The following is a 16,611-nucleotide window of genomic DNA, read 5'->3' on the forward strand; positions in this document are numbered from 1 at the left end:
CCAATAGAGAAATGTACACATAAATTGACTTTTATATATCCCGTCACCTAAGCAAGAAGGGCTCCAAAAAGGTACTTTAGCAAGCTCAGAGACTTAGTATAGTGTGAAGTTTTGGATTGTAATTAGGAAGTTCTAATCTATTTTTAGATTGATCATGAAGACTCCATGAATGCCTGCTCTTTTCTCGCATTCTGTTGTCATAGTGCATTTTTAGGCATCTATTGCACTGACGTTGAGCAGAGTTTGGAAATAAGAGTTGTAACTAGTCCCCAGTAATAAAGGTTGTTGTAACTAGTCTCCCCCCCCCCCCCCCAAAGAGACTGAAGTGTAATTTCCTTGGTAATGGAATAATAAAACAGTATATGAAAAGACCTGTTGTCTGAGGCTTTCATGGCCGGAACTACTAGGATGCTGTGATTTTTCCGGGCTGTATGGCCAATTTCAACAGAAAGGAGGAAACCATGACAATGAACAAAATCTGGCTACCAGTATTAAAACACTCTAAAATCAGGACAGTAAATAAGAACAACAATCAGGGCCAGTTAACAGCTCCCAACAAAGGATTTCCCCCAGGCAATAAGCAGCCAGACCTTGAAGCTAAAAGGCTATTCGATGCTAACCAAGGTTGCCAATTGAAACATTCACACTTGCCTCTCCCACTCTGAACATTCCACAGATAAATAAACCCCACTTGATTAGTTTCCAACATATCTCACAACTTCTGAAGATGCCTGCCATAGACGCAGGAAAAATGTAGGAAATAATGCTTCTGGAACATGGCCATACAGCCTGGAAAACGCACAGCAACTTGGTGCCAAACAGCTCTTGTCTGAGGCCAAGTGTGAATGTTGCAATTGATCACCTTGATTAGCATTGAATAGCTTTGCAGCTTCAAAGCTTGGCTGTTTCCTGCCGGGGGAATCTGGACATTCCAGATATATAAACCACACTTTCCTAGTTTCCAACATGGATGCCTGCCATAGATGTGGGCAAAACGTCAGGAGAGAATACTTCTGGAACATGGCTATACAGCCCGGAAAACTCACAGCAACCTAGTGATTCCTGCCATTAAAGCCTTCGACAACACATTGAAAATCGTCTCTGATATTGGGTTGTTGTGCATTTTTCGGCCTGTATGGCCATGTTCCAGAAGCATTATCTCCTGACGTATCGCCTACATCTATGGCAGGCATCCTCAGAGATTGTGAGGTATATTGGAAAACTGAGCAATGGAGGCTTATATATCTGTGGAAGGTCCAGGGTGGGAGAAAGGACTTTTGTGTGTTGGAGGCCACTGTGAATGTTGTAATTAATCACCTTGATTAGCATTAATGGCCTTGCAAGCTTCATTCCTGCCTGCCATGAAAACCTTCGACAACACATCTCTGGTATTGTTTACATAACAAGCGGACTTTACTGCAGAAAAATGACCATGAAGTCCCGCCCACATTTGAAAACACTGCCGCGTCCCCTTCGTCCAATTAGAGGGCTGCGGCGCTTCCCTTCCTCATAAACCAATCGAATTCGCCGGGCGCTCCCCGCTGCCTTGCGCTCTCTTTCTTTTCGCCCCGCCCCTTTTTCTGCTTCAAAGCTATGGAGAGCGCGGGGTTTGTTTCCTCGGAGGACCAGGCAAGCCGAGGGGCGCATGCGCGGTAGATTGGCGAAAAGGGGGGGGGGGCGCGGAAACCCCTCCAATCACTCACTCAGAGGACTTTCGAAGCGCGTTTTTGAGGCGGTCGGTTCGTTTCTGCTCGCTGCTGTGGCCCAGTGAGTGACCCTTTCTTTATAAAACACTTTGCCTAACCGACCGTTTTAAGTTAAAGGGATTGGGGAGGGGGGGGGGGTGAGGTTCTCCTCACACTCGCTTCCTTCCCTCGCCATATTCTTCTTCGTGTTGGTGGCTTCCTTCTGAGGTGAAAGGAGGAGAGTTAAAGCAACGTGACGCCGCTTTGACTGCCATGGCTCAGTGCTCTGGAATCATGGGAGCTGTCGAATTGCAAGGTTTAAGGCTTTACCAAACTACAACTCCAAAAATTCCAGACCACTGAAGTGCTATCAAACTGCGCTAATTCTACAGTATGGACGCGCTGTTAATAGGAAATAAGAGCAACCACTGCTCTCCTGGTAGTACTTCTAGAACTCTAGAGCAGGCATGGGTGGTGGTGTTTTGGACTTCAACTCCCACAATTCCTAACAGCCTCAGGCCCCTTCCTTTTGCCCCTCAGCCAGAGGCAGTTAGAAATTGTGGGAGTTGAAGTCCAAAACACCACCAGGGCCCAAGTTTGCCATTGCCTACACTACAGCTTGGATCCACTTTAAATCCACTTTAGGGAGGGGGCTTTAAACAGCTCGGCCACACAGGTCCTGGGCCTCACCAAACTACAAACCCCAGAATTCTGCAGGAGGCAGAAACTGGATTTAAACTGGAGTCATGCTCTAGTCAGGCAAGGGCAAACTTCGGCCCTCCAGGTGTTTTGGACTTCAACTCCCACAATTCCTAACAGTCGGTAGGCTGTTAGGAATTGTGGGAGTTGAAGTCCAAAACACCTGGAGCGTCGAAGTTTGCCCGTGCCTGCTCTAGTGCGATAAGGCAGCCAGCCGGTTTGGTTTTCTGCTTCCCAGAGATGTAGCCACACTGCGGAATTGGAGTAGTTTGGCACTACTTTAAGAGGGAGTCTTCTGGGAGTTGTTGCATCCATATTTGGGCACCAGAGAACTTTTGTTTCCAGTGTTTTAAATACATCTCCTTTTGTTTTTGGAATCTGTAGGCCTTACTGTGGAAGAAAATCAATAAGCATCCTTCAGTGATGAAGAAATGGATAAGAATCAAGTCAAACTGTAGTTTTTGAATCCCCATAATAATTCTGGAGCTGCATGAACGATAAAATAGACTCTACCCGTATGTGTACTGCCTAAGAAACCCCCAGATATTGGATAATAGAAATATGAAACTGAACAACATTGGGGAAGTTTTGTTTCCGGCCTGTGGTTAGCACTTTTTTTAAAGATTTAGAACACTTATAAGAGAACAGTATTATGGAAGACTTTAAAGGCATTGCGGATGAAACATTACCAAGTATTTTGGACCACTCGCTGACTACTCGTACCAGTGAAATTTTGGATAATGTTACAATGTCATCAAATCTTGGTTTGCCAGTTGCTTCTTCAACTGAAGCCCGGCAGAAAACTGACCCTCATGGCAGGTAAGATGTCTGTTAAAACTAAAAATAGGGATGAGACAATAGGGAAGAATGTTGTCACTAAAAAACTGCCCATTCCTTTTTGTTTCTATGTGTGGATTTTTTTCCAGACCTGATTTTCCACTTGTGATTCATGATACAAATTAATTTTCAATAGGTGTTAGAGAAGCTCAAGTTCCCATTTTTGTTGTTCTGAAGATATACGTTTTTGCCAGAATATGAAATGGCTCACTGTGAAACTTGCTGCAAGCATTTTCTCAAGCTGTAGTATAATTTAACTGTAGACGAAATAAAAATTGTTTCTTTATATTTGTAAAAGTTTTCTCTCTTGTGTCCCTCATGCCATCAAACAGAAGTTTGAATGTTTCTAAAAATGGCAGTCGGTAAGTAAATATAGGTGACCATTACAACATTAAGAATTTTGCCCACTCCAAATGTTTGATAGAGAGCAGCGGTGCAGATAAGTGTGGATGGTTTCATAATGTGGAGATGATTGTTTTGACTTGTTTTCTTGACATGACAGGAAGATAATATTATTCCATGTGTTGTTCCAGCATTGCGTGTCAGCTTCCCAGTTAACTATCATATACACATCCTGTTTAGGAATGCCCCTGTTTTAAGATAAAAGTAGCCACCTATATTGACTTCCGAAATGTTATTTTCTCCATCTCAGTTTTCTTTTCTTTCAAAAGTCAACAGTATTTTATACTCACAGAGCTTTTCATCAGCTGTTTGGAAGGGTTCCTCCTACTAAAAGTTTTAAGTTGTATGTTTGCATAATTTCTGCTCACTTGGGTTCTCTCAGGCCTGCTGATAGCTCATACATTATCGCTTTATGCATTTGTGATACTATTATGGCATAAGGATCTACACAAAGAAAGGTCATGTTACATGAGATTTTTGTGTTTATAAAGATTCTTGCTTTACTTCTCTAACATTTGTCTTCTGTGCTGTGTCCATGGTTGCTTCTAATTACAAAGCCCAGCAAAACAATTTTCTTGGTGTCTGGGTTTTTAGGTCTGTTCCTGGGGTTATCTGGGGCACTGATTCAGAACATTCTATTGGATAGACGACATCAGCTCTAGATTCTTAGATATGGTTATCTTGATTTTCTATGGGTGAGCAGATGGCAAGTGGTAGATTTCATATGTTCTTTATCTCAAAAACTAGAGGTGATAGGGGGGAATTAGTGCCATTTTTGGGATCATCAAGTCAAATATACAGTCTCTGAGTTACAAACACGTACTTACATACAACTCATAGTTAATAATGGGTGAGACAACAGGAAGTAAGAAAAATCTACCTCTAGGAAGGAAAATTCTCTTTTGAAAGAGTTATCATGGAAAAAGGTATCCACTGAAGCATTATCACCAATCCTTGTGTCCAAGACAACCAAAAAATTCAAAATCCAATTGTCACAGGGACAGAAAATAAGGTAACCTCTTCTGAATGGGGACAAACAACAAAATAAGTGTCACAGGGCTTTTAACTCTTTCCCTATGCTATCTAAAACTTTAAAAAGTCTGGAGTTATATTTAAAAGATATACCTGATTGGTTGGAGTTATACTTAAAGATTGTACCTGTTCTGACTTACATACAAATTTAACTTAAGAATAAACCTACAGAACCTATCCTGTTCATAACTGCCTTTATTTAATATACAGTACAATATTGGGAGGGGTGTGTGTGAATGGAACTTAACTGTATTTTATTAGAAATAACAGAACATTTATTAGAAATAACAGAACAGTTTTCATTATAGATTTCAGTGTTACGTTTGCCTTTAAATCTTTCAAGTACAGAGTTGAGAACATGTAAGATTATCAGGTTTTCTGTTTCTCTTTCCACAGATTTTGTGACCAGGCCTCTTTTATGGAAAGGAGATTTTCTGCTCCATTAGCATCTTCATGCAGTGGTGAATCTGATTCTGACCCAAGAAGAAAGCTTATTCTTAACCTTCAAGATACTGTGTAAGAAATGAATTATTTCTATTTATTATATTGCACATTGTCCTTATTTTTATTTATTAGAATTAAGTGATAGTATGAAGAGGTACCTTTTATTGATGGATTAAAACATTACAATCAGTACTAATTTATATTTATTTATACCCTGCTCTTCAGCCATAAAGGCTCTCAGAGCAGCTTACAAATGGTTAATTTGCTCTCAGGCTTACAATCTAGATAAGATGTGACAGAGAAGGAAAAGGCATGGCATTAAGGAAATGAATTATGTCCAGATCTGTGGCCACTGGGATGGAGGGAGGGCCTTTCATCTCCTTTTTGAAGAAATACTAATTGTTCTCAGCAATCAATTGATCTTACAATCTAACTTGAGTGTTGTTTTAAGACATCAGGAGTTCAAGAAGAGGGAGGAGGCTTTACTTTATTAATGTGTGTACATCCCTTCAAGCCACCCTTTAATTTAGAGGTTTCAAAGGGTTTTCTTAGGCAAAGATAACTCAGAGATGGTTTTTTCCAGTTCATCGTTCTGAAATATAGCCTCTAGCACACAGCATTCATTGGTGGTTTCCATCCAAGTGTTAATTTGGACTGAGTCTTTTTATTTTCCAAGATCAGGTGAGATCTGATGCTTTTAGGGTATTTAGATAGTATGCTATTTATATCTGATCTTTTCTCCAGAAATGGAACATGGAGTAGCTCCCAAATTTTAAAATGTACAATATAGCTAAAATGACATATTATCATTAAAATATAACTCAACATCAAAAGCAATTGAAAACATGTGTTACTATGAATAAAAGTTTTATAATGGCCTAATTTAAAGCAGTACAGCACTCTGTTGAAATGTTCTTACATGAAGTAGTTTGATAAAGCTATTGAAATAATATGTATCTCAAAAAGTCCTGCCTAATATTGCGGAAAATGTTGGAAACAAATAAAATGAATAAAAACAAATAGATTCCATGTGTTACTCAGGTTAATTGCACTGTATGTCACTTGCGGGGGGGTGGGGGGGTTAGGTTGTGTTTTATGTGGCTAGAAACCTTGTTAATGTGAAGCCATCTGTTCCTTTAGGAAACAAATGTAAATGTGTGACTTCTTAGGTTAAATACATGGTGCCTCTGTGCTCTATGGTGATCTTCCCAAATAGATGTTGCATTCAAGAAAAAATACGTTTCTAATTGAGAATGCATTAATGAGTATTACTAGTCACACTGTCTGTGTTTATTTTTTGAAGATAGATCAACTGCATCCCTTATATGTAGAGAAATACTTACATGTGTTTTCAAATCTTCACCTTCATTTAACTTAATTTTCTATTTATGCTACAATTAGATTCCATTTTTTCTTCCTATTGGAAACAAATAATTAGAAAAATTAATTTTGACCTACACCTCCTGATTTAGAACATAAATGATATAAACTTTTAATTTTCCTTCTGAAAAATTGTGAAAAAATCCTAATTATATTTTCTGTGAAGCTATATTCTATATATATTACTAGAGACTTCAGAGTGCTCTGAAGTGTGGTTTGTATTGTTGGAACTGATGGTACATAAAACTGCAATGTGAGTAACTATTACAGATCAATGATTAAAGACTTAATCCTAATTTATTCTCAGAGAAAACTGTAATCAAACAACAGAAACTTGCTTGGAGGCAGACCAGACTGAATCCGATTTACAAAGAAGGCAAAACCAAAATTGTGCTGAAGACTGCATTGATACTCATAAGGATATTGCTCCTGAGAAGCTTTCACTTAAATGTTTGGAAGGTATACAGTTTCAACCATATTTCCTGTTTTATTTATGCTTGGTCAGGACCTCCTGGAATTCTGCTTAATGTGATTTTTGCTTGTTTTCTTGTTTTTATTTATTTATTTGCCACATTATTTTCCTCCCTACTCATTATATTCTGAACCAAGAACCAAATTCTTGGGGTCTAATCAGTATTATCTACATTTCAATAATGTTTCAGAAAAGATTTTCTGTGTCCGTGTGATACTGATTCAATATCTTGCAAGGCTTCTCTCTATTTTGAATAACTGTTTTTTATTATTAACTTTATTTTAAAAGTTTAAAATGTTACATTAAAAGTCGAAAAAGTGAATTAAGAAAAAAAAAAGACACAAAAAATGTCAAGAAGAAAAAAGAAAAAGAACACCTCCAGTCTAGCCTGACCTGGCCAAAGGAAAAAACAAAAGCTTTACCTTCTAGACCTCCCAATATCTGGAACATCCGCCCCACCCAAATTACACTTTGTAAAATGATTTTTGTTCCTTGGTTGTAAATGTCATTTCGTAATTGGTTCTATCATAAATACATGGAAAAGGTTTATTAAACTGCAAAAACTTTGTTTTTGCAGGACATCCTGCAGCACATTTTACTATAATTTTTCAATGAATATCTCATAGAGTCTCAAACAATTCAACATAGTTTGTGGCAGCCACAAAGATGATATTTCTGAAGTATAACAACTACAGTAGAGTCTCACTTATCGAACACTCACTTATCCAATGTTCTGGATTATCCAACGCATTTTTGTAGTCAATGTTTTCAATACATCGTGATATTTTGGTGCTAAATTCATAAATACAGTAATTACTACATAGCATTACTGTGTATTGAACTACTTTTTCTGTCAAATTTGTTGTATAACAATGTTTTGGTACTTAATTTATAAAATCATAACCTAATTTGATGTTTAATAGGCTTTTTAAAAATCTCTCCTTATTATCCAACATATTCGCTTATCCAACGTTCTGCTGGCCCATATACGTTGGATAAGCAAGACTCTACTGTACTTTCAAAGTAAGTACTGCATAATTAAACAGGAAATAACACTTTCAAACCAGGAATACACTTTTAAAAAAAAATTGTAACTGTGTTGCTCTTTAAAACTCAAAATTGACAAGTCCCTTTCTTCCTCTTACAAAAAAGTTCCAGTCTTGCAATTTTTTCCAATGTCCCTTTTTTTTCCAATGTTTTTCTTTTCACCTTGGCAGGAATGAAAATTTATCGCTGATACGACATTTGGTGCTTTTATCTAATCTAATTTTAATAGTATTGTTTATGTTCAATGTGTTATACTGTATTTTAATTCTATTGAATTTATAAACATGCAAGATCTATATGGTAAGGATTATATGTAATACTTTTATATTGTTTTATATCATGATTATTTTGAATGCGAATGGCCTATGCTCTAAGTATTAGGAAAAAACTGCTGGGAGTACAATCAAACCCTCTGATATCATCTGGGCTGCAGTTGAAACATATATCGGTGCTCCATCAGTTGGCATTTCATGTGGGCTGTTAGTGCCGTCCTTCTTTTGCCTCGCCCACACATAAGTAGACAAATGAGGATAGGTGCATTTACTCAATGCTAAATGCTTGGGAGAAGGATCACCATGAAAAAGGTCAGAAAGAGGAAAAACCACCACCCTGATCACAGCTAATTTATTTGGCAATTTTCCTTAGATTGGTCTTTCTCCACTACTATGATGAAAAATACTCTTAGGGTGATGTAATAGCATCAGAATCCATAAAACTTGAGTTGCCCCGCCAGTTAGTGCCATACAGAGACAATACATTACATGACCAATATCACAACAAGGAAGAGAAGGCTTCATGCTTTCCCTGTGTGGAAAGAATTATCTGCAAGCAGCTCTCATAAAAGGATTAAGGGAAGGATCTCTGTTCACCAGCTTCTTTAGCAACAAGAAAGGAAGCTAGCTTGACAAAACAATGAATGTGCCCTTAATTGCTGGAAAAATTTAGCATTTTAGTCTAAATTTAGTGAATGATGAAAAGGTACTTTACATATTTATTCAAGGTTCTTGTTCTTTTTTGAAATTCATTAGATAGTAAATGGGAGAAATTGCATTGCATTTCTTATTCCATATTAGACAAAGTAATTTACCTAACAAGGACAATTATATATGACCCACTAGCATATGTACTACTGTGAAATTCCTGTCAAACTTTTGACCTCAGCTATTGTGTGGGATCTTATTGTCAGTATATGTGGACTAAATGACATAGAAGAAAACAGTTGCTCTTTAATTTTCAGATTTGAGAACTACATTATTTGCTTCACTGGAAAAGGGGAGTGAAAACAATAAGGTAACTTTCTGTAATAAAGTAGCTTTAGCTGTAAACAAAAACAGTTTTTTAGCAATTCATTATAACTCATTATTGGTAACTTGCTGTTTGTATTTCAGTAAACTTGTTATGCTCTGATTTTAGTCATATTACAGGAAAGCTAATATCATGCAAACACCTGTTGAAAAAAAGGAAAAAAAATTAAATCCTTGAAATTTATTTAAACCAAATGACCCACTTGGCATCCTGAATAGCATTCTATAAAGGCTCATAGTAATTTTTACCACACCTATAAAATGTAGTAAATCATATTTATGTCAATACATTATTGTAATAAAAATTAATTTTAGAGCACATTCCCATTTTATATCTCATCTTACTTTGATTTAGTTACCAATTAATTTTTTCTTTGCAAATAGTTCCCTTATGTAATCCATTGATCTTATTCAGAACTTTTGTCAATGAAGCCTCCGTTCTTTGCAATTGCAATTATGTTGGAGAAATGAATGAAAAATGCTAAGCATATTGTTGATCTATTAGAAGTGTCCAGAAGAGGGGTAGTAGTTAATGTGCAAAACACTGGGGGAATTGAATGACTGTATTGTTGGCATAAAATAAGAATTGGGTCTGGTAGTTTGAATATACTGAATATTGCAGTATTCAGATAGCTGAGCATTAAATATTAATGCAGTTCATCCATATAGCTTCAGCGAATGGTCTAACATACTGTCTTCCGCAAGCTGTTGCATCCAGGAAGATGCTTCAATTCACATGGCCATTTGATTTGCCTTCTTTTTCTTATCCGAAATTATTGCCTTATCAGGAATTACTATCTTTTCTAGTAAGTCATGTCTTATGATATGGCAAAACATGATACTCAGTTTGGTTATTTACCTGGTTCAGCTAATTGGTTTGTAAATTCTACACTCTCTTTTTTAAATGGAGTAATTGTAACATAATGTGTTCCTGTGGATATATATGAGGTACTAGAGGCTTTGGAACTGATGGAATAAGAAAATATTTAAGGTCTAAGTTTGACAAGTAAGTTATTAGATGACACATCCCAACTTTGATTTGTAGGCATCTTCATCAGAACTTGGTCAGAAATGGATAACAAGTAACACAGGTGACAATGCTATCAATGGCTTTTCCAGATTCATAGAAAATGAAAAACTATTGAGTTTTGCAAGCTTAGAAGAACATTCTACAGGTATTGTTTAAAAATTTGAGTTACCTGCTTTTAGTGTTATCCACTCCAACTCATGGAAACACTATGAATTAGAGACCCTCCCAAGAGCCCTAGTGAGCAACAGCCTTACAGAATCAAGGCCGCGACTTCCTTAATTGAGTTATTTCATCTGTAATGTGGTCTCTTTTCCATATAGTGTCCAGAGTATAGGTCATGCATTAGGACAATCGGATGTTGTTTTAGTTCCTTTTTATTGAACAGATCCAGAGTTTTTCATGATCTGCACAATCAGTGACTGTCTATAATCTATACAGCATAGTCTGATTTTCTTCTAAAATTCTTTTGTCTGCTCCCTTAGTCTATGTATATTTGCAATATGTTCATTTTGGATGTTATTATATAGGGTTTCCATAGTAAAAGGCATTCAGAATTGGTTTACAAGTGTGTCGTTCTACACAGTTCTAAGGAGAATTAGTTAAAATGCAACTGCCATTTCCTGTGAGAGATTCTCTGGCAGTGTCACTTCAAAATAGTGCTGTTGCCAAGTAGGTTTCCTGACTACGTTAAGATGTCCAGCACATTAAATTGGGCTCTTCAGTAAAAGTCTGTCTTACATAGGAGATCCCTAGCAGTAGCAGTGCTTCCATCAGCATAGCCATTTGTCTCCTAGGAATGTGATGTCCTGTAGTCATAAAAAAGCAGAGCCTGGTGTGTCTGGAAGAATTCAAGAAGTAAATAAAGTTGGCTCTCCACATTTGTGGGTTCACTTTTAAACATTTGATTATTTTCTGTTGCCCTGTACTATTTTTAATAGACTGCAAACATCACAAGACTAACAAAGGCTGCAAACGTATAACGAGGCTTGATAATTACTATAAAAATGGAATATGGCAACAGCAGAGACATTGGGTTGTGGATAGAGACACAAGAAAAGGCACGAGGAAATTAGGCTCCTAGGTGGAGAGAGACAATGAGCAATTGGCCAAATGGAGAAGAAAAAGGTTTCTAGTTCTTGCCCTCCTTTCTCTGCCTGTATGCTGCCTTTATTTTTCTGGGGAGTGAGAAAGATAGCGAGCAACCAGGTGGGCAAAGAATTGTGACTTTGGATCTGGATGGGGCGTTGGCCAGACCTAGGCGCTTCCCCGTGAAAAACATACTCTGGTGGAGCAGTATCAGAAGGCAGGTAGAGGAAGTTAAAGGATGGTGACCAAGTCCTGCTATTCACTCTGTCTGCCTTCTTGGTTTCCATCCTTCTATGGAAACGCTTTGGCTGTGAGAGAAAGAAGCAGAGTGGAGAAAGGCAAGGAGAATGAGTGGCTGACAGAGAAGGCAGGAGGCAAAGAAACTCCACAGAGATTGCAGAAGTGACATCCTATTCTTAGGATGACATGAGGAGCAATCTACCAGGGATGGGCTATTCAGCCTCCTGCCTGGATTGGTGGATTGCTCCTATCATCCCACAATGATTCTTCATGATAAGACTAGTCCCACATTTCTCGCTAGCTCCCTGTATATATTCACAATGTTTCCACTTTTCTGGGTGTATGTTACACCTGCAGAAGTTAACCTGCCTATATATTCATAACAACCCTTTCCTTTTCATGTTAGATGATGATCTTGGAGATGAGGAATTCTGTGATGATCAGTTGGAGGCCTATTTTGAACAGCTTGCACTGCCAGAAATAGAAGATACAGAAGAACATGAACTTGGTGATTATACGAAAGCCATAGAATTGCTTCCAGATCAGGTAACTGAAAATGAAAAATTGAAGTTACTGTCTTGTGAAACTATTGTGCAACACACAGTAATTCCAAAACAAGTGATTCCTAAAAGGGTTGGTATAAAGAAAGAGCATAGTTCTATTTCACAAGTTGCAGTATTTGGATAATGTCATTTATTTTGGTTATCATTTTACAGATTAAGTGAATATGCTGGATATGTTAATAAACTACTGTATTGACAATATTGCCAGACCATATGTAACTTCAAACTAGAGATCAAGTGATGGCATTTGCTTTATTTCTCATTAGGTAATAGGTAAAGTTTAGTTGTTCCTGTCATGCACTGGAAATATATTATACAATATTTGTTATGACTTAAATTCTTATAATAGTGACAATGCCTTTTTAAAAAAACTCATTTTCAGATTTGCTTGCAATGCCTAAGTTGCTTTGGGTTTTACTCACGAGAGAAAAGCAGGATATACATAAGAAGAAAAGCCCCTGTTCTTTTTACAATTATACATGAAATATTTCCTTCTTTATAGACCAGTATGAGTGAAATCTATAACTAAAATTTCTATCTTTATATCTGCCCAAATTGCTAATTTTAGCTTGGAATATTAATGAATTATATATCATAATGCTGCATTGATTTGTCTGATTTATTTCCTGCCATTTGTCAGTCTGATTTATTTCCTGCCAGTTAGGTCAAGCAGGTATAAAATAAGAATATAGATAATAACTAATAGCATTTAATAGCTAATTGTAGAGATGATATACATTGAAATTTTGGTTTAAAATGATCTCTTGCGATTCTGTAGGAACATTTCCAGACACCTACTGTTTGCCAAGCGTCAGCAAGAACTGATTCATATGATACTGGTGGTGAACAGTCATATGATATTAAGGAAACCAGGCACAGTGTGAAAGATGAGCAATTTGTGCTAACAATTGCAGCAGAGGAAGAGGTATATAAAAAAATCTTTCTAAACTTGTAAATTTGAGTGTGAAATAGTGTTTTATGGGAATAAATCAGTGATTCCCAAAGTAGGCGCTACCGCCCCCTGGTGGGCGCTGGAGCAATCCAGGGGGGCGGTGATGGCACCTATTAGGACACAGGGGCGGGGCCAGGGGAGGGGTGGGGCCTCTTCCCAAGAGCCCGAGACAGGGCTGAGCCTCTATACCTCTCCTGAGGCGCTTGTTGGGACACAGAGGGCAGAGCTAGGGAAGGGGGCAGGGTCTCCTTCCAAGAGCCCGAGACAGGGCTGGGGGTGGGGATATATAATGCCTGTGAATATAATGCCTGTGTTTGCTGATTTCTTTTCATGTCAGGAAGATAGATCCAGTGACTGTTCTAATAAGTGTCCTGTTGGAATAACAGGCAATGTATCTGACACGTCCATTAGGACAGACAAATCACACATTTGTCCAAATGTAAAAGGTAGGTTTATTTGGTTACATTTCATGCTATTGAATAATTGTTGACTTGGTATCAAAGAGTTTATTATTCATAAATTGCAGAAAATGGCCTTATGTTGCCATTCCAGTTCTTAAATGCTTGTTTTAAAATAGATATAGTAGACAGAACTAAAGTAAGTTTAACATGTTGTCTACCAAATTAGTAAGTTAAAAACCAAACTTAAAACTGAAGCATTAAGCACAGTAGAAATAATATAATACCAGGACATATCACTTAGAATCATAGAATAGTAGAGTTGGAAGAGACCTCACAGGCCATCCAGTCCAACCCCCTGCCAAGAAGCAGGAAATCACATTCAAAGCACCCCTGACAGGTGGCCATCCAGCCTCTGCTTAAAAGCCTCCAAAGAAGGAGCCTCCCCTACACTCCGGGGCAGAGAGTTCCACTGCCGAACAGCTCTCACAGTTAGGAAGTTCTTCCTAATGTTCAGGTGGAATCTCCTTTCCTGTAGTTTGAAGCCATTGTTCCACGTCCTAGTCTCCAGGGCAGCAGAAAACAAGCTTCTCCCTTCTCCCTATGACTTCCCCTCACATAGTTATACATAGCTATCATGTCTCCTCACAACCTTCTCTTCTGCAGGCTAAACATGCCTAGTTCTTTAAGCCGCTCCTCATAGTGCTTGTTCTCCAGATCTTTGATCATTTTAGTTGCCCTCTTCTGGACACATTCCAGCTTGTCAATATCTCCCTTCAATTGCGGTGCCCAGAATTGGACACAGTATTCCAGGTGTGGTCTGACCAAGGCAGAATAGAGTGGAAGCATGACTTCCCTGGATCTAGACACTATACTCTTATTTATGCAGGCCAAAATCCCATTGGCTTTTTTAGCTGCCGCATCACATTGTTGGCTCATGTTTAACTTGTTGTCCACGAGGACTCCAAGATCTTTTTCACATGTACTGTTGTCAAGCCAGGCGTCCCCCATTCTGTATCTTTGCATTCCATTTTTTCTGCCTAAGTGGAGTATCTTGCATTTGTCCCTGTTGAACTTCATTTTGTTCGTTTCGGCCCATTACTCAGTACAGACTGTTAATTCAGCCTTGATTTAAGTCAATATAGGATGAGTATCTCTTATTCAGAAATTAGAACTGTTCCAAAATCACCTCATAGGTGGCTTAGTACAAATTTGCTTTCTGGGATTTATTGCATACAAATTTCGTTTGTATTGTATTGTGAAAGTATTGTGCATAAAAACTACCTTGGGATTATGTGTGTAAGATGTATATCTCCAAGATATCACATTACATTTACACAGACATTAAAAAATCCCCAAAAGTTCCAAAATCTAAAATGGTTCTTTTGTCTTTAGCATTTTGAATAATGGCTATGCAGCCTATAAAATGCAGCAAAAAGGGTTCCTCAATGAAATAGTTTTTGATAATATTGAGGGCAAACATATGTTTTTAATGAAGACATTCTCTAGAAATATAACTGTTCTAAAGTAAATTTGAAATTTCCTCCAATAACATCTCAAATGTATTAATAGAGAGAGATTGTGTTTGAGTAAGAGGAATTTGTGTTCTAGAACAGTTAACAGGAGTGAACATAGGTGGGGGAACCTGCAGGTATATGAGGAAGAGATTTTTGACGGCAGATTATCAACTGACTCCTGGTAGTGAAGATAAATTTTTGAGCTCAGTATGGAGTCCAAGATACTTTTATTGTTTTGATTCTTATATCCTCCTCTCAAGTGACTTTTGTATCCGGCTTCAGTAGACGTTCCTTGGCAATTGAAAGCCTGTTGCCTGCTTGGTGTCTTTCCTATTCTTGAGGTATCATTGGAATACTTCAATGGAATACTTGTGAAGTATCATTGGAATGTTTATAGTGATGCTTGCTGAAGTTCTAATAACACATGTGGACATAATCATCAATCATATTAAATTTTGAATTGGCAATTGGCAAAGCAGTTGTTTGACAGGAAATGCCATACGATGCATGAATTTTGAATTTTAAATAAAGTGATATTTATCTTTTGGAAATTTGGAAGTAATGTAAAAGAAATTACTTTACTTTATTTCAGACTGTTTAGACCAATATGGAGAGGATGAAATACCCTTTAAGACTAATCACATGATAAATACCAAAAATGCAAGCAGAAAATATATTGAGAGTCAGCCTCCGTGTATCACAGCTGAAAACACTTGTAATAAGGTAATGACTCTTTGTTCTGATGTTTGAGCATTTGTTGACAATTCCTAATTTCAGCTTTGAAAGAAATTTTTTGGATCAATATATATTATGTCCTCTGAAACTTCTTTAAAATGTTCATTTTCCCATTATAGTAGTTTCATTTTAGGCCTTGGATCTGTTCACATAAATTTTGTCCTATTGTCATTTCCCTAAACTGAACACTTATTAAGGCATTCCTATTTCTTATCAAGTAAGCTTGAAGCAGAGTGTTTACAGATTGATGGGGAGATAGAAAAGAATGTGCATAGTATTAATAGTATTATTTATTTAAAGCTTACTTTTTTCTAAACTTGAGACTCAAGGTGGCTTGTTAAACCTAGAAAAAATCAAAACTAGAATGATGAGGTATTTAATTTTTTTTGGTCCAGCTACTAATTGTGTATATCAAGAACGTTGTTGATGCTGAGAAATAGATTAAGAAAATATAATGTATAGAAGCAAGCATTTTGATGTGTATTTTAAAGTTCCGGTTTTGTTTTTTGTATAAGGATGTCACAGAAATAACCAATTCTGAACTAAAACTAGATTCAGTATACTTTCAATGTGTTGAAAATACGATTACTTCTAAGATCTGGAACAGAGAACCGCAGACCCCTTTTTCTCCTCTCTGTCAAGAAGCGAGTGAAAGTTATGTTCCTCTTGCTGAGGTGTACTTGTCACCAAGTGCATATACAGGAACTGAACATGATGAGTGCACTTCAGAAGGTTAGTTTAATGCTAGCTCTTGTGTTTTGGGTCTTTTAAATTCAGTTAGGAAATTG

The 16,611-nt window shown here is 37.4% G+C and overlaps 1 protein-coding gene across 3 annotated transcripts in view; it reads left to right on the forward strand.

The window, feature by feature from the left end:
• The first annotated feature begins 1,572 nt into the window (after nucleotides 1-1,572).
• Nucleotides 1,573-16,611, forward strand: part of cep192 (centrosomal protein 192) — a 59,060-nt gene continuing 44,021 nt past the window's right edge. For 2 of the 3 annotated variants that reach the window (XM_008108711.3, XM_008108713.3), the window contains exons 1-11: nucleotides 1,573-1,767; nucleotides 2,769-3,203; nucleotides 5,052-5,171; nucleotides 6,787-6,938; nucleotides 9,236-9,288; nucleotides 10,348-10,477; nucleotides 12,065-12,204; nucleotides 13,000-13,146; nucleotides 13,511-13,619; nucleotides 15,681-15,811; nucleotides 16,339-16,555. In XM_008108711.3, the coding sequence (XP_008106918.2) occupies nucleotides 3,037-3,203; nucleotides 5,052-5,171; nucleotides 6,787-6,938; nucleotides 9,236-9,288; nucleotides 10,348-10,477; nucleotides 12,065-12,204; nucleotides 13,000-13,146; nucleotides 13,511-13,619; nucleotides 15,681-15,811; nucleotides 16,339-16,555 (1,366 nt within the window). In that variant the 5' untranslated portion in view covers nucleotides 1,573-1,767; nucleotides 2,769-3,036. The remainder of the gene's footprint in view (nucleotides 1,768-2,768; nucleotides 3,204-5,051; nucleotides 5,172-6,786; nucleotides 6,939-9,235; nucleotides 9,289-10,347; nucleotides 10,478-12,064; nucleotides 12,205-12,999; nucleotides 13,147-13,510; nucleotides 13,620-15,680; nucleotides 15,812-16,338; nucleotides 16,556-16,611) is intronic. The other variant, XM_008108712.3, reaches the window with a different exon arrangement.

This window comes from Anolis carolinensis, chromosome 4 (genome assembly GCF_035594765.1).
Source record: "Anolis carolinensis isolate JA03-04 chromosome 4, rAnoCar3.1.pri, whole genome shotgun sequence".
In the NCBI taxonomy this organism is placed as follows: Eukaryota; Metazoa; Chordata; class Lepidosauria; order Squamata; family Dactyloidae; genus Anolis; species Anolis carolinensis.